Source organism: Bos mutus, chromosome 17, assembly GCF_027580195.1.
Source record: "Bos mutus isolate GX-2022 chromosome 17, NWIPB_WYAK_1.1, whole genome shotgun sequence".
Taxonomy (NCBI): domain Eukaryota; kingdom Metazoa; phylum Chordata; class Mammalia; order Artiodactyla; family Bovidae; genus Bos; species Bos mutus.
Genome location: NC_091633.1, coordinates 64,900,278 through 64,923,601, shown reverse-complemented (window position 1 = coordinate 64,923,601; position 23,324 = coordinate 64,900,278). Strand labels below are relative to the sequence as shown.

The 23,324-nt window shown below is 37.4% G+C and overlaps 1 protein-coding gene across 4 annotated transcripts in view; it reads left to right on the top strand.

Annotated features, from left to right (window-relative positions):
• LRBA (LPS responsive beige-like anchor protein) overlaps positions 1-23,324 on the top strand; it is a 759,310-nt gene that overhangs the window by 662,628 nt on the left and 73,358 nt on the right. For all 4 annotated transcript variants that reach the window (XM_070386647.1, XM_070386648.1, XM_070386644.1 and 1 more), the window contains exon 48: positions 11,868-12,035. In XM_070386647.1, coding sequence (XP_070242748.1) covers positions 11,868-12,035 — 168 coding nt within the window. The remainder of the gene's footprint in view (positions 1-11,867; positions 12,036-23,324) is intronic.

The following is a 23,324-nucleotide window of genomic DNA, read 5'->3' as shown; positions in this document are numbered from 1 at the left end:
TGGTCATGATAGACAGTTGAGGTAGCTGAAGTCTAGCTCATCTGGTCTGAGTTACATCAAAAACAAGGGCCTGGGACTGAATCATGAGGATAACCAACACTGCCCATGTCGACAGATGAGAAAGGCCTTCCATTAAAAACTGAGAAGGAGAATCAGAAACATAGAAAGAAAATCTGGAGGGATGTTATCAAGGAAGCTTAGAGAAGATAGAGTTAGAAACCTAAGTACCACAGTGCTGAGAGGTGAAGTGATGAAGTGATGAGAGGTGAGTAATGGAGGTGGTAATTTTAGTAAAAACATTTTTGGTGGTGTACCTCTAATAGACAGATGAGAGATTAGTTAAGAAGTGAAAGTGAGGTAAGTAAGCAAAAGTAACAAATTTACTTGATTCTTTCAAGCTATTTACATTGTTGATCTCACATTGCCTGCATATTCATGGCTACCTAAAAATAGTTAAACAAGACCAATCCTGCTTACTAGTCATTATTCCATCAATGATTCAGAAAGATTCAGACCTACAGTTTATTGTGATTCAGAGAATCATAGACTGTTACTGTAGATGTTATGGGGTTTCTAGGAGTGGGCAAACAGAGGCTAGTGCCATCTGCTACTGAAGTAGGATATTTATGAGGTTTATGAATGCATCCGCATTGTCTACTCACTTCATATAACTGATTTTCAGCAAACATTGTGTTTCCTATGCTAAATTGTAGTCTGTGGCTATATGTTAGTTCTTAAAGTACATCGGTGACACAGCTGAGTAGATAGTATGTTAGAATTCTAACTACGAACTTTCAAGGATGGAGAGTTTTTAGATGACGTCATAACTGGTAATGTTAGCCTTTTACTTTTATTGTTAGAGTATTCATAGTGCCATGTTTTGAGTGCTGCCACATTTCTTCAGCTGTTTATAAATGGCTGAATAATATACATTCCAGAATATTACATCTGTTTCACAAGTGAAGATATTATATCTCTGCTGTCATGTCCTAAAATACAGCCATTCTTTGGGGCACTGAGAATTGTAATGACCACTTAAAAACTGTATCAAAGGTCATTTTATCGTCTGCTGCAGGTGCTTTTTGCTTTGTAAAGTTTATCTTTTTTTAAGTAGGAGAAGCTGTATTTTGTAAGTATTAAATATTGTTAATTCCTGAATTCACTCTTATATAAAAAATGCTGTAAAAATCTGAATGCAGAGTCAGTACTTGGAACTGAATAAAGCTTTGCTGCCCAGTGTGGTAACCACTAGTCATGTGTGGCTATTGATCACTTGAAATGTGGCTAGTCTAAATTGAGAATTGCTGTATGTATAAGATGTATTCCAGATTTCTAAGATTTAATGCAAAATAATTATATATTGATTATATGTTTAAATGGTATTTTGATTAAATATATAAAATTGAAAATTAATTTTTCCTGTTTTTTTAAATGCAGCTACTAAAACATTTTAAACTATGTATCTGGCTTGCATTATACTTCTGCTGGATATCACTGGTATAAAATCTGAAGGTTATTTTGTTGCCTAGAATTTTTTTGGCTCAGACATCTCAGTATTGAACATGGACATATTTTAATACTGAAACACTATGCAAATTTCTATTATAGTTAGCAGATTTACATCCAAGATAGGCTTAGGGTTAAATTCAAATCTATAAAAGAAACTTCAAAATATTAATACTAAGTTCAAAACTGAATTAATCTTTTACCATGTAAACTGTTACTTCTCCAATATGATCAAGGTCAACATTGAAATATGGGTGTCACCCTTCACCTCTCACATTGGTAATCAGTTGGTGGTATAAGTAATAACTTACATCTTAGTTCACTTCAGTTCAGTTCAGTTCAGTCACTCAGTCGTGTCCGACTCTTTGCGACCCCATGAACCGCAGCATGCCAGAGCTCCCTGTCCATCACTAACTCCCAGAGTTCACTCAAACTCATGTCCATCGAATCGGTGATGCCATCCAGCCATCTCATCCTCTGTCATCTCCTTCTTCTCCAGCCCTCAATCTTACCCAGCATCAGCGTCTTTTCAAATGAGTCTGTTCTTTGCATCAGGTGGCCAAAGTATTGGAGTTTAAGCTTCAACATCAGTCCTTCCAATGAACACCCAGGACTGATCTCCTTTAGGATGGACTGGTTGGATCTCCTTGCAGTCCAAGGGACTCTTAAGAGTCTTCTCCAACACCACAGTTCAAAAGCATCAATTCTTTGGCGCTCAGCTTTCTTTATAGTCCAACTCTCACATCCATACATGACCACTGGAAAAACCATAGCCTTGACTAGACAGACCTTTTATGACAAAGTAATGTCTCTGCTTTTTAATATGCTGTCTAGGTTGGTCATGACTTTGCTTCCAAGGAGTAAGCATCTTTTAATTTCATGGCTGCAATCATCATCTGCAGGGATTTTGGAGCCCAGAAAAATTAAGTCAGCCACTGTTTCCACTGTTTCCCTATCTATTTGCCATGAAGTGATGGGACCAGATGCCATGATCTTCTTTTTCTGAATGTTGAGCTTTAAGCCCACTTGTTCACTCTCCACTTTCACTTTCATCAAGAGGCTTTTTAGTTCCTCTTTACTTTCTGCCAAAAGGGTGGTGTCATCTGCATATCTGAGGTGATTGATATTTCTCCTGGCAATCTTGATTCCAGCTTGTGTTCTTCCAGCCCACCGTTTCTCATGATGTACTCTGCATATAAGTTAAATAAGCAGGGTGACAGTATACATCCTTGACGTACTCCTTTTCCTGTTTGGAACCAGTCGGTTGTTCCATGTCCAGTTCTAACTGTTGCTTCCTGACCTGCATACAGGTTTCTCAAGAGGCAGGTCAGGTGGTCTGGTATTCTCATCTCTTTCAGAGTTTTCCACAGTTGATTGTGATCCACACAGTCAAAGGCTTTGGCACAGTCAATAAAGCAGAAATAGATGCTTTTCTGGAACTCTCTTGCTTTTTCGATGATCCAGTGAATGTTGGCAATTTGATCTCTGGTTCCTCTGCCTTTTCTAAAACGAGCTTGAACATCTGGAAGTTCACGGTTCACGTATTGCTGAAGCCTGGCTTGTAGAATTTTAAGCATTACTTTACTGGCGTGTGAGATGAGTGCAATTGTGCGGTAGTTTGAGCATTCTTTGGCATTCTTTGGCATTGCCTTTCTTTGGGATTGGAATGAAAACTGACCCTTTCCAGTCCTGTAGCCACTGCTGAGTTTTCTAAATTTGCTGACATACTGAGTGCAGCACTTTCACAGCATCATCTTTTAGGATTTGAAATAGCTCAACTGGAATTCCATCACTTCCACTAGCTTTGAACTTACATCTTAAATCTTTGTGAAATCTGTCCCTCTTCTTCACTCCTGCTGCTACCTTCTTGATCTGGGTTCTCAGTATCTCTCACATAAGCTATTACAGTCATCTTGAAAACAGTGATAGTCAGTTGCTCAGTCATGTCCGACTCTGCGACCCCATGAGCTGTAGCCTGTCAGGCTCCTTTGCCCATGGAATTCTCCAGGCAAGAGTACTGCACTGGGTTGCCATTTCCTTCTCCAGGGGATCTTCCCAACCCAGGGATTGAACATGGGTTTCCTGCATTGCAGGCATATTTTTTACCATTTGAGCCATCAGGGGAGCCCTATAGTCATCTTAGAGATGACTTTTTACCTCCTTAGTCTCCAAAGGGATATTTCATCTCATTTTCCCTAGAACCTAGCATAGAACAGAACTGATAGTAAAACCTGTATAAGTAAATCTTATAAAGGTTTGTTGATTGAATGGATGACAGAGCTGCTGATAGTAATCAAAAGTTGCAGAATGAAAAGAGACTTTTACCCTACGTAATGTACATGTATACAATTGAACACACAAAGTAAGTACAGATGTAATTCTCTGGCTGAACTTGTCAGTGCTTAAAAGAAATATTCAACATTTGCATCCATATTCTCTAGTTCAAGTTTTTCTTTATTGGATATTCTTGGAAGTGGTGATATAATAAGTGTTCTATTTTGCCAAGAATTTTGATTTGCCAATATAAGTTTATGGCAGTCAGTCCAGGGAATCGTTGGTGCCATGAAGACAGCTCCTTGTTTTTATCTGAAGTCCCTGTGGGATTAAACTACATCTGGCAATAAGTAGGGATTCTGGTCTGGCCATCTTCAAAGGCAAGAGACTGCTAGTATTTATCAGATCTATGCGGATAAGCAAATGGGGAGGGATTAAATTTTTTTGGTTTTGTTTTCCTTTTAATAAACAACTATAAAATTAAAACCTCCAGCTTTCCAACAGCAAATTAATACATTTTTCTATGATTGTTAAAGAGGAAATCTATTCTTTTATTTCCTATACTTAGGCAGATAACAAAGAATTTTGGATTAGTATTTTATTTTCTTAAGTATGTGTTTTTATAACTAGTTTATCTTAGAGAACATTATAGCCATTTAGAATACCTCAAATTAATTTTCAAGGGATCCTTTACTAAATCTTTGTAAAGGGTTGGGCATTGAGTACAGTGGTTTAAAACATTTTAGCATCAATATGTATTTGAATATCATGACTGGTATTTAGAAGCTTCTGTTGCTATTTATCCATGTAGGAAAGTTTGTGCAGAATTTCTTTCAGAGGAGACTCTTGCACTAGTCTTAAGGAAGACAGCTACCCCTTCCAAGTGAAGGTGGGCTTACCTCCCATAGAGACTCGTTGTGTCTTTCACACAGGCATTTGTTTGCTCACATTTTAAAGAGATTATTAGTCCTATGACTCGGTTCAGCTGTTGTTGAAGTATGTAGCTCCGCATTTACTGACAAAGTAAAATGGCTGCATTCCAGGTACTTGTCACGGAATGTAATCTAGAATTTACCATCCAGTGCCTTACCTAAGAGAAATACTATTTATTCAGGATTGCCTGAAGAATACGGAGTTTCTCCATTTGTCCGTACTTCAGATCTACCCCAGGATTAAGTCAGTCCCTCTGAGAGTCACATACCTGGATTCCATCATATTGCCACGGGAGGAATTTCTTATCTCAGGAATAGAAATAATGTGTTTTTCTAGGCCATCTGGTTTGTTTTTACATTATAGTCACTTTTGACTCTTCTAAGTGTTCTTGTTTCTTTCTTTATGTTGGCTGTTAGAAAGCTTAACGTCAAATGCATGGCATACCTCTCACAAGTCTACAGAACTTCATGGCACGGTTTTTACGTACTTCTTACCCTTAGTTTCGCATCGCCATACTTATGTTAAATTTATTTTATATTGATACCTATTCATTACTATAAGTATTGTGAACTGAGTTCTGAACCAGGGCATGCAAAGTGTAAGCAAATGATAAATTAGATGGGTATATTCTAATTTTAATTGTTCTCTAGCATTCCTTATTAGATTTTTTTAAAAAGCTCCATCTCCCTAAGTGTATTGCACTATAGCTAGTTTAACATATCTGTACATTGTGAATTCCTAGATTTTAGATTAAGAGTGACCTAAGGTTGAAATGTTAATTAAATGTTTTAATGTTCTGTAGCTCTAAAGAAAATAGTTGGATAAAATGTCAGCGTATAGGACTATTTTAAACATTAGAAAAAAATCATCTCTCTGCAAAGAAGGGTAATTGTACAAGTTTGCCTAATCCTTTTGATCTTGGCGCACAGCAATACAGACTTCAGTTGAGATTAAAACTATGAATTTCAAAGGAAACATGGCCTTCAGTGTATAAAATATATAACAGCTGGTTGACTACTCCATTTAAAACTACACAATAACAATCGTAGACAGAATGATTCTCCTGCCAAAAGATGCACAAGTGCTTGATGGTTATATCAGGATATGATACTAACTCACTTTTCTTTAGTAATGGTATAAGTGTAGCAGTGAGCAGTGTGCTATTTGGCTGCACAATCTCTCTTTGCCCAGCAGTTCAAGGGCAGTTTAGAAGCACAGAACTCCTTTAGTGATTTCTCTATCTGCCTCTCAGTCTGCACTTCAGTATGTTGTTGACTAAATTTCATTCTTTTAACTGTCAGATATAATTTTTATTCTTAGCATCCTACAGTTTTTTCTAGATCTTTAATGATCTTTTATTTCCCCCCTTGGCATTCATAAATGGTTGTTCTTCATGTCAGAGCTTCACGCGTATTGTTTAAGCCCCAATGTTAAACTTTTCTCTGTAGCTAATATAAAATCTGTTTTACATTTTTGTTATATATTTACATTAAGGTAAATATCTGAATTCTAAACCATTTTGTAGTATATTTGTAATCAATATGGGAGAATGTTAAGCTCATGTTAGATTATAGTTCATCAAATACTTTAGTATTTTCACTGCTGTGTTTCACCTGAACAAGTAATCCTTAAATAGGTTAATTAAATGAATTTTTTTTTTTTTTTAAAAAAAGGACTAATGTGAATTTGTCACATCTTGAAAAATCCCATTTGGAAAGCATATTCACATTCTGAATTTGTATCTGTCCAGTATGAAAAAAAAAATGTTGATTTTTCTCTTGACCTTTCTTTCTCACAAAATTTGACGTAACAGCAATTTTTCTTTTCTATTTTTTCAGTTTATTTCAGAAAAGGAAATTATAGGTAGATTAAAAATTTGCTGGAGTTACTTGGCTGTTTCATGAATTCAGAGCCAGCATTTAAGGAGTTAATGTATCTTATTAGAGGGACAGGAAATCTGGCAACTATTGCAGAAACTAGACCTAATGGTGCACACAAACAATTTGTCAGTCTTCTTAAATGTGAATAGCTTTCCGCAAAGTGGCTGCTCTTGCTTTGTTTGAACAGGCTAAACTTTTCCTTTTTGGACTTTAAATCTTAGAAGTGAAATGTGATCCACATATTCAATCAAAATCATTTAATTCAAAGCATATTTTGATTGGAACAAAGTTGACATGGAAAGAAACTCTAGAATAAAAAAGTTGAAAGGACTTTATATCATATATTTAGCAGGAAAATTTGAAACAGTTCTAATTAGGCTGAAAAAAACGGCTTTCTTCAATGTAAATTACAAAGGTCATATATCAATGTTAAGGAAACATTACCACCAGTGTTTGAAATCCAGCACATGCAAACATAACAGACCGGTTCATTTTAAATCTGTTTGTGTGTGTGTGCATGTGTGCGTGCGTGTGTGTGTCATAAGAAGGCCTTATTACATGTATTTAAAATGAAAAATACTTTAAAATTCTAAGCTCATAATGTTGTATATTAACATTTTTGCCAATCCAAACATTAACTCCTTTGAAACTTAGTACTATCTACACTCAAATGAATTAAGACTCTTAATTACATGTACAAAAAGTCACAAAACTAATTCTTATGCTTTAAACTATTAAAATATGATTAAATGCACCTTATAATTAAATTCATATCAAGTCAAGAGAGTTAGTTAGTGATTTTTATTTTATGTGAAACTTACAGCTATGGCATTTTGTATATTGGAACAGAATCAGGCCTTCTCAAAGCCTGGGATTAGAAATAGTGAGGTAGGCATACAGAGATGTGTACCTGGGCTGCAGAAACCTATTTCCTTCTGGTTATATAATTATTTCTATACTTAAATAAAATTTGACCTGATTATTTGATTTTTATAAAAATTATTTATGCTATAGATACCAGTAGCTTTTGTTTAGCTGCTTTTCTAAAATTGCATGATATGAGAAGATTTAGCAAAAGTGTAAGTAAATATTAACATTAATCTGGGAATTACAAGTATGAGAAACACAAATAATACACAATTAAGGTTTCCTGATCATGAGGTAAACAATTATCTGATAATTTCTTTTGTTCATTGAAATTGGTCTTCTTGATTTTACCTAAATTTTGCATTAGAAAAAATTTGATTTTTTGAAAATAAAAGGCAATTGCTAGAATATTTCTAAAGCATGATTAGACTAATAAACATATGATTGCTTTATATTTTAGAATTTTTATTCTCAAACAGCTTAGAATTTCTTTGAAAAAGCAAATGATTTCTGCCTAAGTTACTATATTTTTTGACTCCACTATAAGAGATAAGAATAATTTTGTGTAACATTTTTTAGCAATAAATAATTCATTTCCTTAATGGGTTAGTTTCAGGAAAACGTAGATTGTGATCTTTCAGTGAGATTTATTGTTAGACACATATTCATATATGTTATAATTATTTCTGACACAGGGCTACACAAATGAGTTATTTATGAATAATTTACTATTTTCTTTATAATATTAAGCCTTTAATTTGTTGATGTTCTGCATGTGGACCAAATGAAAGTTACTAATAAGTGTTTGTATTTGACATCTGTATACTGTACTTTTTAGCATATCTCAAGTGTTTTAGACTCTGCTTAATAGATCTCATTAAAAAAACAGATATCAGCCCCAAGACAGTTTGTCAGGACTAATATGAGTCCCCCTGGATTGGACTGACAATTCATGTGAGGCTTCATGCAGTAGTCTTTTCATAGGTCTTATTTGAACCTTAACAATTGAACATTAGTTACTGATTTATGTTATAATAACTCAGATGAGTTGAATATTATTGTATTGTGTTGGACATTTCAGTGGATTTTCTTTTTCACAAATTTTACTCAGAGCACACGTTGGATGTAAATGATGTCTAGCCTGCTAGGGGAGTGCTAACAATTGATTGGTTAGGTTTGAGAGCAGCATGGGAAGAATGTTACTATCCCCTAGCTGCAAACCGTATTTAACTCCAGTCTTAATGAGGACTGTCTGTCTTTAAAGGCTTTGAAAAATCTCAGATGCTTAGCATTCCACTGGCATATTTTTATATTTTTTGTGATGCAAAATGTATATATAAACAAGTATTTAAAGAGTATCTTAAAAATCTTATGAAAGGGAAATTAAATAATTTTTAATTTAATGGTTTTGAATCTCAAAAACAGAAGTTATAAAATGTATTCCCAGGGTTTTCCATTTTGAATTATTTGCATTTTTTTACCCTTAATACCTTCCTCCTGCTTGTCCTTACCTCTTCTATCAGGTCTGCAGTAACTGCACTTGTTTATTATCATATACTATTGGTTAGGCTGTTGTCACTCACTGGTATCCAAAGAATGTTAAAGTCCTGAACTGACTTTATACTAAAGTGATTTTTAAACTTTTGGGAATTCCCATATATCCATGGTAGTTGTCCTTGTGTGTTCCTGTAAAAGCTCTGTTGTGACAAAGAGCTGAAGACTGCTTTAGCTTTTTAAAATGTGTTTAAAATTTATTCATAAAAGTAACGTGTGTATCAACCTCTGGAAGAGATTTTGCCAATAATGTGATGAATTACGGATTGGCCAGTGTAACAGGGTGAGGGGAGGCCCGAACCGTGACACTGTGGCCATTTCTGCACGCATGTTTGTGACATGATGTGAACATACTGCCTGTCATTTCAGCACTTTTGCTGAACATTTTGATGTGGTGTCAGATGTAAAGGTTTGAGCATCTAAATCTAACCAACTTCACCATTTTGAATGTGCGTAAAAAAGTAATCAACGTTAGAAAGGCTCACAATTCTGTTTGATGACACATAAAATAAAATTGCCCTAGTTTTTAGAGCTTTAATATTGAGAAAATTTGTACTGCATCATTTGCTGGGCCTTCTGGAATTTTATAGTCTGAAATCACACCACCACCGACACTCAGGAGACTCCTGACTGTTTTATCTTATTAAACAATTTTAAAATCATTAATTTTTAATTAGCTTAGATGCAGGGTTTCTTTTTATCGTTTCAATAGTGTGTATATATGAACTAAACGTTTTTTATTTAAACTACTGGCCAGAGTATTATTTACATAAATAAGTGTAGGTTCTTCCTTACAGTACCTACTGCGAGTTTGCTTCATAGATTCACACATTTTTGTAGACTCAGAGATATTGCTTGTTCATCTATTATCGTAGAGCTTTTCAGCAGCTTATTAACTCAGATTTTGAACAACAACTAAAAAGGATGTAAGCTCAAAGATATGTACAGGTCCTTCTCTGATTGAAAGTTCTAATTAAGTGAATTGGAGAAAATTAACTGAAATTAGCTGTCAGAAAGTCACATTTAAATGAGTGATGAGCTAGTCTGGCAGTAAACATTTAAATGATATAAATTGCCATTTAAGTGTATGGTTTAATGTTTGTCATGCATTAATGTGACATGAGACTGCAGTGACAATCAAGCAGCTTGCTCTAATTTGAACATATTTAGGGCTTTTGTGTAGAGAGCACTGCACACAAATTAAGACAATTGCTGTTTTTATGTGTCACTTTAAACATGTACTCCACCCCCACCCCACACTCCCATCACTACCCAAGGCCTAAATTAATGAAACAGAAGTATCATTTTTTGTGTGCTTGCATCAGTAGTTCCTGGATTTTCAGATTAATTTAAATCTATGAGCTTAAAATAGGAATTTACTGAAAGTTATTACAGTCTAAAACAGGAGGAAGTTTTGTGCTCTCTTAGCTGTTTACTAAATTTATAAGTATAGTGAGTTTTATAAGAGATGCTTTAAACAGTAACTTTTCCATTGAAACTAGCTAAATATTTTTAAGGCTTATTTCAGTCCAGGTATACTTTGAAATATGAGAATTGCCTAGAGTTTTATTTTTACACTTTATGATATATGATATATTGTGAAGCCGTGTTAAATGTTATTAGTTAAAGGAAATATATTATTTGAATTTAACCATAAACAGTTTTCTTATTCATAGGCCCTCATTTTAATAAAGCACATATCTACACAAGTGTACACCTGTGAACTTCTGGAACATCTTTTGTCACAAGGTTATTTATATATCTTACTGGTTGCTTGCTAGACCAAAAGTTAGTCAATTTTGTTTTAAAACCAGCAGTTTTCTTTTCATAATATTGATAACATAGCATTAAGCCACACCAAAAATGCATCCCAGTCATGCACTTATGACTCTGAAAATAAGAATTTCAGTGTGATACATTACCTGATGTAACTTGGTACACTTCAAATTAAACTTCAGAGTTTGAGAGCTCTGTTATTCAAACAACATTACTTATTGATATACTAGCCCATCATGGTTTTATGTTGGAATAGTTTTTAACAACATACAAATGAATACTTTTCTTTAAAAAAAAAACCAAGTCTCTGCTTATGAAAGCTCTTTAGCTTTTTAAACTTTATTAAGTTCAGCAAACATTTATTGGCACCAATGGTGTTTTAGGTATAGTGCTTGTAACTCTGGGAATGTGGTGATGAATTGGAAGTGATCTTGAGCCCAGCATTTCTACTGAAAACTTGATTATGTTCATGTTCATTCATTATTTATTGGACACTGTTATGTTTATAGCATCAAATATTCAGTCCAATTTGATATTATTACATAGAATAATAATTCAGTAATTACAAGGATCACTCCCAAGATCTAATCTATTGGTATAAAAACTCAGTTGAAGTAGCCAAATGATTTGGTTACAGTTGTTGCAGTGGGCAGCAAAATGTTTTAATTCTAGAAAAACTATAAATATTTCAAGTGAATAGTCAGTGTTTAATATTTTCACATTTGCTGTTTCAAACCAGCCTTTACATTGTATGACCTCGTTTCTTTGAAACATAAATTGAGTACCTGCCAGGTCCTGAGTTACGAATGTGACCAAGATAGACCCAGTCCTGGTCTTCACAGTGCTCACAGTACACGTAGATGAATACTGAAATATAAACAATCTGTTGTAATCCAGTGTGACAAGTGCTGCAGAGTCTCTCATTATAGAAAAAGGAGAACAAAGTCTAGTGGAAAATAAGGACTTCAGAATACCTTAGTTCACAGTTTAGAGTTAAACTTCAATGCTTATTCTAAATTTCTCTATCTTTTAAAAGTAGAATTCAGCATAATAATAAAAACTACATTATTTTTTCAGGCCCTGGAGAGTGAATTTGTTTCCTGCCAGCTTCACCAGTGGATTGACCTCATTTTTGGCTATAAACAGCAAGGACCAGAGGCTGTTCGAGCCCTCAATGTATTCTATTACCTGACCTACGAAGGAGCTGTTAATCTGAATTCAATAACTGATCCTGTATTGAGAGAGGTAGGTTACCTGACTGAGTCTAACATGTATCTCTAGACCAGAAGCTGTTAAATGCCATCTTCCCCACGCTTTCATTTTACTGATGATGAAACTGAAATGGCAGCCCACTCCAGTGTTCTTGCCTGGAGAATCCCAGGGATGGGGGAGCCTGGTGGGCTGCCATCTATGGGGTCGCACAGAGTCGGACATGACTGGAGTGACTTAGCAGCAGCAGCAGCCGCAGCAGCAAACTGAAACCAGCCGGGTAAAGTAATGTAAGCAGGATAGCCTTTAAGTTAGTGACCTACCTGGGACTTGATGTTAAAATGAGAACTTTTTCAATTTGACCCCTTTTAAGGGGACAATAATCATATTTATTATTTTTATAACCTTTAAGGCTATTCACTAGTTTAACGAACTAGGAAAATAATTTGTTAAAGAAATAAGATTATAAGCATATAATATGATAAACACATATTTATGTACAAGTACACTGCCTCGAGGGACGTGAGTCTGAGTGAACTCCGGGAGTTGGTGATGGACAGGGAGGCCTGGCATGTTGCGATTCATGGGGTCACAAAGAGTTGGACACGACTGAGCGACTGAACTGAACCGAACTGAACTGAACACATATAACCAAATAGAAGTTAAGAATAAAGTCTGCAGCTTTCGTACATCATCATACTTGGTGCTGGACATTATTGAGAACTGTTTTATCCTTCTCATTGATTTTCTTAAGTAAAACTCAAAACACAGTTTTGACAAATACAGTATTCACCAAAAAGCCTGTGTATGGCCTTAAATTTTTTAAACTATTTTAATTTAATTATTCTTCTTCTGGTTAACATACCTCAAATATAAAGATGTATGTATGTTAGTGAAATTGAACAGATAAAACCTTATATGTCTGTACAGTTTTAGAAGAGAACATTATTGAAACCAGGGAGTTTTGATTCATAGGGAAAGTTGCATATCACTGTAAAAGGAACATCATTTGTAGGAAGTAAGGTTTGTTGTTTTTCACTGGCACTTGATGTATTTCTTTATAATTCTACTTATGACCTTATCATGTTGACAGTGAATGAAAGTACATATTTAAATATATTTGCCAGCGTGCGTCATCACCTGGTTTACGTGCTAGATAAAGAAGATTGGCACGCAAACAAAAGCACTGCTCATTTGACGCACTTACCTTAAATCACATAGGTTGGAATTGCTGGGTTTTAGTTTATTTTTGAACGGGATCAGATGGGCTCTAAAAGACACAATTTTTCAGTTCTTTGAAAATGTTCCTTCTAGGGGGCATTTTGTTTTATTGGAGCAACAACTGACTGCATAACACAAAATATACACAGAGTTCCGTGTAGGAAACTGAGGTTGGAGCAAACATGCAATTGTTTACAAAACAGTAAATAATTCATTATTAGAATAGAATTGAATAGGCCCATTTACCTTCTTTTTTATTGTTTTAACCAAATTTGAATAGTGGTACTACAAATGTCCATAATTATTTAATACCTGCTTCTGTGTTTTTGTATTCCTTTGTAGTTATTATCCATATCTACTTCTGTGACTGGAATCAGTGTATATTTGGCTTTGTCATGTCCTGTTTACTTAACATATGAGCATATATTATTTTATGGTGCTATAAAATCTGAGTAGTTTTAATTTTGAAATTCCATTATATTCTGTAGAGTTGCAATGAAAATGTACTTAATACTATTTCTCCCAATGTGAGGGTCCTATTCCTTTTTTTAAGACTTGTGTGTCCAAGTCAATATAGCTGAACCTTTCCCATCATTCAAGTTTGTGCAAGCTATGATCAGAAAGGATGGCTCTCTGTAGCTCTGTGATGCTGTTAAAAAGTGAGTCATTCCACCAGCTAGGTGTTTTCTCTATAGATCAGTGTCATTGGCTCTTTGTGTTTATTCTCGATTGACCCACCCTGCTTCTCACACCTCAGTTATTTACCAAAGGAGTTTATCATATACTGTTGGCAGTATAATCTAAAAAAGCAATAGAACTTCCAGTAGAGCTTCCTGAAGTGAAGTCGCTCAGTTGTACCTGACTCTTTGCGACCCCATGGACAGTAGCCTGCACCAAGCTCCTCCATCCATGGGATTTTCTAAGCAAGAGTATTGGAGTGGGTTGCCATTTCCTTCTCCAGGGAATCTTCCCGACCCAGGGATCAAACCCAGGTCTCCCTCGTTGTAGACAGACGCTTTACCATCTGAGCCACCAGGGAAGTCCAGAACTTCCTGGGGTAATGGAAATGTTCGTTGTATCTACGCTGCCCAATACAATAGCCACTAGTCACACGTGACCATTGTGTGTTTGAAATATGGCTAGTGTGACTGAGGAACTGAATGTTTCATTGTAGTGAATTTAAATAGCCACATATGGTTAGTGGATATGATATTGAACAGGAGACATCTAGAAGATTGTGGTGTATCTTTGCTTACCAAATTTTCAAAATCCAGATTCTAAGCAATGGGATTTTGCTTGGGACAATAAATGGGACAATAAATGTTTGTTAAATTAACTTGGTAGAATATTTGAAATTGGGCTTCCTAGGTGGTACTAGTGGTAAAGAATCTGCCTGCCAATACAGGAGATGTGGGTTCGATCCCTGAGTTGGGAAGATCCTCTGGAGAAAGAAATGGCAACCCACTCCAGTATTCTTGCCCGGAAAATCCCACAGACAGAGGAGCCTGGCGGGCTACAGTCCACGGGGTCGCAGAGAGTCGGACACAAACGAGCTCACAGTGACTAGTGACTGTGCACCATTTGAGACTTGCGATGTGTATGGACATATATGTGTTCACCAGATTATATGTTTTATTCCACTTTAACATGTCCTGACTTCAAATATTGGTTTCTACTGTGGTTTGAGTTATAATTCAGTGGCATTGAGTATATCCATATTGTTATGCAACCATCACTACCACCTATCTCCAGAATTTTCATCTTTCCCAAACTGAAGCTCTGTATACCTTATACAGTAATTCCTTGTCTCTCCCTGCCCTCGGGCCGTGACAACCACTGTTCTGTTGCCTCTGGGGAATTTGATTATTCTAGGTATCTCAGATAAGTGAAATTATACAATATTTGTCCTTTTGTAACTGGCTTATTTTATTAAATTCCGTCCGTGTGGTAGCATAGGTCAGATTTCCTTCCTTTTTAATACTTCACCATATGTATGTACCACATTTTGTATGTCTGTCTGTTAGTGGATATTTTGGGTTGCTTACCCCTTTTAGCTATTATGAACATGCGTATATTAATACTTGTTCAAGTCCCTGCTTTCAAGTCTCTGGGTATATTCTGAAGTAGAATTGCTGGATTATATGGTAATTCTATGTTTGACTTTCTGAGAAACTGCCATATCAAGTAAGCTTTCAGTATTTTTCATGATCAGCATTTGCTAAAGACTATTTAAAACTTAAAGAAAGTTTTAAATGTTTGTTTATTTAGTTTTGACTGTGCTGGCCTGTCTTGTTGTGCAGGCTTTTCTCTGGTTGTGAGTGAGGGGCTGCTCTGTAGTTGCCACGCTTGGGCTTCTCACTGAGTGGCTTCTTTTATTGCAATAGTAGGCCCTAGAGCTCAGTAGCTGGGGGCACACAAGGTCAGTTGCCCCGTGGCACATGGAATCTTCATCGAACCCGTGTCCCTTGTATTAGCAAGTGGATTCTTAACCACTGGACCACCAGGGAAGCTCTGTTGAAAACTTGTGCTTTAAGTTTCTTTGACTTCTTTTTTCCCCCACAACTCCAAGTAGTTAATTATCAGCAAATTAACCTTTAGCTGAAGAGCTTTCCAACTCATTGCACCCTGTTTTATTTATATACATATATATTATATATTAGATTCAGCATTCACTCAAAAATCATGACCTGACATATTCTAAGTATGGTGGGTACTCAGGGTTCTTAACACACTACATCAATTCATTACTTAGCATTATTCATATAAGTATATATATTTGCTTCCTGAATGTTATTGAAACAAATGTGATCTTTTATTATATCCACTCCACATTATGGTGCTGAGTTTTGTGACACGACACTGTGATACAGTAGAATCAACAAATAAATGTGGATTTGATTCCTGACCCCAGTGCCCATAATTGTATGCCTTAGCTCTTCCTGAGAGTCTATGGAATTGGTAGGATGATGCCCATTTCATGCAGATTTAAATGACGTGTAACAGATAAAAAGGCCTGGCGTGGTACTCAACAAGTGTTAGTTCCTTCCCTTATATTGTTCACTGTTAAAATGTTGAGTTAGAAAACCCAGCTCTAAAAAAGAATAAGAATTAACAGTTGCATCTTAAAAAAAAATCATAAATGTTAACGCTAGAGAAGTTATTATTTTTTTTAATTTTATTTAATTTTTAAACTTTACATAATTGTGTTAGTTTTGCCAAATATCAAAATGAATCCACCACAGGTATACATGTGTTCCCCATCCTGAGCCCTCCTCCCTCCTCCCTACCCATACCATCCCTCTGGGTCGTCCCAGTGCACTAGCCCCAAGCATCCAGTATCGTGTGTCGAACCTGGACTAGAGAAGTTATTAAAGACTGTTTCCTAGAGGATTCATACAGAGTTCATTGTAAAGTGAGACAAGGAGAAAACAAAAAACAAGACTAGGGTCATTAACTTTTTTTCAACAACTTTTTACCAAACTTAAATTATGTAATAAGGGTAAAGAGTGAAAAGGTGAGTCCCTGCCCCTATCAGCTGTAGCATGTTGTCTAGTGGAGAAACATGGATAAATAAGCACTTCGAATACTGTGATAAATTCAGTATAGAGATAAGTACACTATATGTGTGCCCAGGTCTGGAGACTAGGCACTGAACCTAGACTGCAGATTCCAGCATGTTTGGGAAATGAGAGGCTGGAGCTGGAGATTGAAGGGTGAATAAGAACACTTGGTAGAGTTATGAGCGAAGGATAGCTGCACAGAAGAAGCTGCATGAGCCTCCTGCACATCGGTAAAAGAGACCATGGTGGGCAATTAGGTTTGTGGAAATGAGCTGAAGGGGACAAAAGAGAGAGGTGCCAGAAAAAGTAATTTTAATGTCATGAAAAGTAATTTTAGGAGATTTCCATGCCAGTCCAGTGGTGAAGAATCTACCTGCCAATGAAGAGGACAGGTTTGATCCCTGCTCTGGGAAGATTCCGCATGCCGTGGAACAACTAAGCCCACACACCGCAGCTCCCAAGCCCGCATGCCCTAGGCTCGCGCTCCACAGCAGGAGTGTGTGTGTCAGCCGTCAGTCGTCTTGACCTCGACCCTGTGGACTAGAGCCCATCAGACTGTTCTGTCCATGGGATTCTCCAGGCAAGAGTGCTAGACTGTGTTGCCACCCGCTTCTCCAAGGGATCTTCCCGGCCCAGGGATCGAACACATTGCAGACAGACTCTTTACCGTCTGGGAAGCCCTGCATGCACCGCAACTAGAGAGTACCCCCTCACGACCCCCGCTCTGACCCCTGTCACTCACGGCAGCTAGAGAAAGCCCACCCACATGCAGCAGTGAAGACCCAGCACGGCCAAAAATAAATAAAATTTTAAAAAAGAAAAGTAATCTTCACTGTGTTATAAGTGGGTTGGAGTTTGGTAACATAACTGCATATACTTTAGAATCTGTCTCAAAGAAGACTGAACAAACTGAAAATTCCTCATTGGCTTATTCTAAGGATCATTAGAGAAAGAAGCTTGGATTAAAGAGGACTGTGCTGTGAATGCGACGTGAACAACTAAACACAGTGAGGAAAGGAAATAACAGAAGAACTTTTCAGTGCTTTATTAAGAGAGAGTTCACACATGATACAGTTCACCCACTTGAAGTATATACTAGTTTTAGTTTATTCCCAGAATTGTACAGGCTTTGCTACAATCTAATTTTACATTTTGTCACTATCCACAAAGAAACCCCATATCCATTGCCAGTCACTCTGAAGGAGTTGTTTTTTTTTTTTAATGGATAGGTAATTTATGATGTTTCTCTGTTAATTGGAAAGCTCCAAAGAGAAGCATGTATCATAGGAAAGAGTATGTAATAGACCACTAAGCTCTATGAGAAAAAGGAAAAAAAAACAAAATCCAGAGCACAGATAGATAAGCCCTGGAAAATCCCATGGGCGGAGGAGCCTGGTAGGCTGTAGTCCATGGGGTCGCTAGAGTTGGACACGACTGAGCGACTTCACTTTCACTTTTCACTTCCATGCATTGGAGGAGGATATGGCAACCCACTCCAGTGTTCTTGCCTGGAGAATCCCAGGGACGGGAGAGCCTGGCGGGCTGCCGTCAATGGGGTCGCACAGAGTCGGACACGACTGAAGCGACTTAGCAGCAGCAGGAAAGAATACAGTCTTGAGTGGGTAGAGTGGAAGGCCAACCTGGGCACTGGTTTAAGTAACTGTCCATGGGTGAGGTGGGACGGCAGCCACCTCCATGAGAGTTTGTACCAAGAGTGAGGTAACGCTTGTGGAGATACCTTATACAGTGATAGGTGCTTAACTGATACTCAGTAATATATAAACTGTTATTTCCTTTCCATGTTGTTTTTCTCTGTTCTCAATAGCAGGAGAATAGAAGTAGAAAAAAGTTGAATAGAGAAGGTATGTAGGTAAGTCACTTCAGTCGTGTCTGACTCTTCTCGACCCCGTGGACTGCAGCCTTCCAGGCTCCTCGTCCATGGGATGCTCCAGGCAAAGAGTACTAGAGTGGGATGCCATTGCCTTCTCCGTATGTATGTGTAATTATACATGTGGAGAGAGAGAGACGGGGGTTTGGCCATAGGAATATGGTAGAATATATATAAAAAAGAATTGAGAGTGAAAGGGTGGTCAGTGAAATTGTTAAAGGGATATTGATGAAATGGTGGCTCTAGGCTGGTTTGGATAAGTAAGGAAAAGGGCTGATAAATTGGAAGAGTTTATTCTTTCATTAATTATTCATTTATTCAACAAATTTTGTTCAAAGTCCTAAAAATACAGTGATGAGCAAGAAAGTCAGTCAAAACCCCTTCCCTCATGGAGCTCGATGGACAGAAAATAAACAATAAAAACTAAGTTCAGTTAGTAATAAGTGCTATGAAGAAAAAAAGCTGCGTAACAGAATAGAGTGATGTGGAAGCAGGACAATCTTTCAGAAAGATTGTTCACAAACTGCCTTTCTCTTCATAAAACTTTTCCTCCTGCACTTTGAGAATGACGTACATTCTTGCATGGAAGCCCAGGGAGGCAGCTCCCACTGCTCCATCTCCAGCCAGCCTTGTTCCTGCAGCTCCGTGCCAGGACAGCCTCCCAAGTCTTGTCAAGTCTTGCTAGTTGTAAAGCTTCCACTACCGCCGTCTCCCGATTTGCTCTCCGCCCCATCTCCAGACTGTCTCATCTTTCTTTCAGAATCTCGTTCTTCTAAGAGGCTTTAACATCTCTAGTATTAGGGAATTTGTGCATACACTTGGCTTATACTAAAACATTATCCCTGCAAAATCATGGTAACGGTATCAGGATGGATTTGGCCTCTCGAGTATTTAAAGGAGACCAGACTAGACGTTTTGTTCAGTACCTCTAGTTTTCCTTATTTCTGTTCACTACTGTCTACTTAGTTTTCATCTGGAACACTTAGATGTCCACACAGTCATACACAGAGGCAAGCTGTCTACAAACAAGTCATGTATGCACCTATTACTTGGGAAAGGCTCCATTCCTCAAGAGAAAGTTTTATTCTAGAATGAATGGTTAATACATATGGTGTAGTAAGTGATCATAAAAATAATCTCTCTATAAAAAAAGCACTAAACGATAGAAATAATAACCATAAGAGGAGGAAGAGTAATCAGAGAAACAGCCTGCAGCACATTAAACTTTTATGTTGTTTTTAATTTTTAGAAAACAGCTGGGTTATCAATATACAACTCTCTCTGTATTTGCATATGTCACACACCAGAAAGAATTATTTTTTCAGGCAAGTATGCTTTTTTCTCCCCAAATATCTGTGACCTCCAACTAAAGGATTTGTTCTTCTCTTGAGCACTTTATTCTAACTGACCTCTTTATTTCTTTATTTTCGGTACCCTTTTCTCTACCGTCGCCACTTTTAATATACTCTGTTTCTTGTCTGTGGGGCTTCCCTGGTGGCTCAGATGGTAAAGAATCCTGCCACTGCAGCAGATGCAGTAGACGTGGGTCCGATCCCTGGGTCGGGAAGATCCCCTGACAGAGGAAATGGCAACCCTCTCTGGTATTCTTGCCTGGAGAAATCCCGTGGACAGAGGAGCCTGGCGGGCTACAGTCCATAGGGTTGCAAAGAGTCGAACATGACTGAATGACTAACACACACATTTCTTGTCTGTACAGACAAAGTACAAATAAATAAAGATTTGTTATTTTCTGATGATTAATTTTTTTGATTATGTTTTAATTCATTCACCTTTCTTCCTTGTACCAACATTTCAAAAAAACTAAAAAATAGGGAAAGAAGTAATTTAAAAAGGAAAATTTAAGATAAATGAATTCAGTCAGATATGAATAAGAATAAATATTTTTCTTAAGGAAAAAACCTTCCAAAATCCAAATGATGAGTTGAATATTAAGTTTACAAAATAATTTTTATTTTCCAAAAAAATGGAAACCAATTTCCTTAAATTATTTCTTTAATATATTTAGAATATAATTGTATTTAGGGGCATGATTTCTAGAACAATTCTGTATCCTTTCTTATATGCAGAACTTTCCTATCATTTATCATATAGATGGTATTTGCTATATCCAAAAGTTGAGAGCTCAGTTAGCAACTCCTTGCTGCTGCTACTGCTGCTAAGTCGCTTCAGTCATGTCCGACTCTGTGTGACCCCGTAGACGGCAGCCCACCAGGCTCCTCTGTCCATGGGATTTTCCAGGCAGGAATACTGGAGTGGGGTGCCATTGCCTTCTCCAAGCAACTCCTTAGTGTAAGACAATTCATTGCTAGAGTTTTATTAGGTCAGAAATAAGTATTTAGAAGTTGTATGGACAGTGATGTGCTCTGAGTGAGACGTTTCCACTACATGTCAGAGCACAAAGGAAAAACAGCCAACCCAGACTGAGGCAGTACTAACCCGCCTGAGCATAGTCCTTAAGGAATGAGGGGCAGGCACAGCGGTAGGAGGGGCAGGGGAGCTCAAAGCAGAGAGCACAGCATGTGGGGAGAGGTCGGGGGTGGCGGGGGCATAAGCAGCTGACGACCAAGAGTGGTTAGGTAGATGTTGTCTCCAAAACACATTTGGAAACCATTTATGTCTGTGTCATGTCATTAGTCCAAGCCACCACCATCAACTCTCCCCTGACTGGCCTGGTCACCCTTTCCTACGCTTAACTACCTGCAGTCCACTTTCCACTGAGCTGCCAAAGTGACATTTTGAAAGTATAAATCAGACTGTGTCCCTCCTCTACTTAAGCTCTCCTATTTCACATGAAACGCAGAATAGAGCTCTGCTCGGTCCGCAGGGTCTGGCCCCCGCCTTCCTGCCTCATCTCACGCCCTGCCGTCCTCACCCTCGTTTGCATGTGCTATGACACCGACCTTCCTTCTGTTCCTGCCCTTATCGTTCGGACCTCAACGTGAAGGTCATCTCTGCAGCAAAGGCTTGCCTTCACGCATCCACGCCTGGTGTCTTTTTGTTATTAATTGTAGCTTAATTTAAAGCTGAAGACCAATACATGTGACACAGATTCTTTGAAATCTTTTTGAGACTTAAGCCAACTCGGTCTTTGTTCTGTGTGTGCCTGAGAAACTATGGGTTCTCTGCGGTTTTTAGGCGTAGAGGCCACTTTCCTATAGACAGTAATAAGTAAAGACCACTGAAGAATGTGATTAGTGAATATTATTTTTTATTAATGTTAGTGATTGTTCTGTGGTATATTTGACCCTACAGTAAAGAATTCCATACTACTTGCTTTCTCAGTTGGTATGCTCTCTTTTTGTATTTTTCCTGTTTCTACTTTAAAACTATCAGTTCTCACTTCTTGTTCCTGTGTCAATATGTCTGTCTGTTGGACACCTGCCTTCCTGCTCTACAATTAGCTATTTCTTAAACGTGATAGCCTGAGAAACCAAAAGACCAGGATAAAACTAAATTTAAAGTAAATATATAGGTTTTGATTACTTCCTCAAAGTATGAACTAGAGTAACGAAAACACTGTGCTCTAGTTTTAACGTTCAGTGAAACAGAATAGAGCTTTCAGAAATGTGTGTGTGTGTGTTAGTCATTCTGCTGCTGCTGCCAAGTCACTTCAGTCGTGTCCGACTCTGTGCGACCCCATAGACAGCAGCCCACCAGGCTTCCCCGTCCCTGGGATTCTCCAGGCAAGAACACTGGAGTGGGTTGCCATTTCCTTCTCCAACTCTTTGCAACTCCATAGACTGTAGCCCACCAGGCCCCTCTGTCCATGGGATTCTCCAGGCAAGAACACTGGAGTGGGTTGCCATTTCCTTCTCCAAAAGGAACTATAGAAAGAAAGTGAAGTCGCTTAGTCGTGTCTGACTCTTTGTGACCCCATGGACTGTAGCCTACCAGGCTCCCCTGTCCATGGAATTTTCCAGGCAAGAGTACTGGAGTGGGTTGCCATTTCCTTCTCCAGTTTCATAAATAGATATGAGAATATATGATAGAGGTGGTATTTTAAATCACTGGGAAAAGGCTATCTTATGTACCTGTTATGTTAAGACAGCTAGCTAATTGTTATAAATTTAGATCCCTGTTTCACATCTTAAAGTGAAAGAAATTACAGATGAATTACATATATTTATTTGGAATAAAGGTTATAGTATAAGTATAAAAAACTGAACTACAGGACATAGAAAATACTGTAGTAAGTAGTTTTATAATCTTGGAATGGAAAAGGCTCCTTTTGTATGTCAGTAACAAAACCAAAGTCATTAAAGAAATTGTTACATTTGTCTACATAAAAACTGAAGTTTTTGTATGTCCAAAAAAAGACAACAAATGATAAATTTCAAGGATAGATAATTCACAAAAGAGGAAGTCTAGGCCATAAATGAATGAAGCCTCGCTAGTAATCAGTAAAATTCAGTTGCATTCAGTAAAATCCAACACATTTTTACCTGTTGGACTACCTAAGATAAAAAATAACAAAAATTTCTAATTTTTAGAAAACAGATATAGTTGCTCAGGACTTCCCTTGTGGCTCAGCTGTTTAAGAATGCACCTGCAATGCATTGATCCCTGGGATGGGAAGATCCCCTGGAGAAGGGAAAGGCTACACACTCCAGTATTTGGCCTGGAAAATTCCATGGA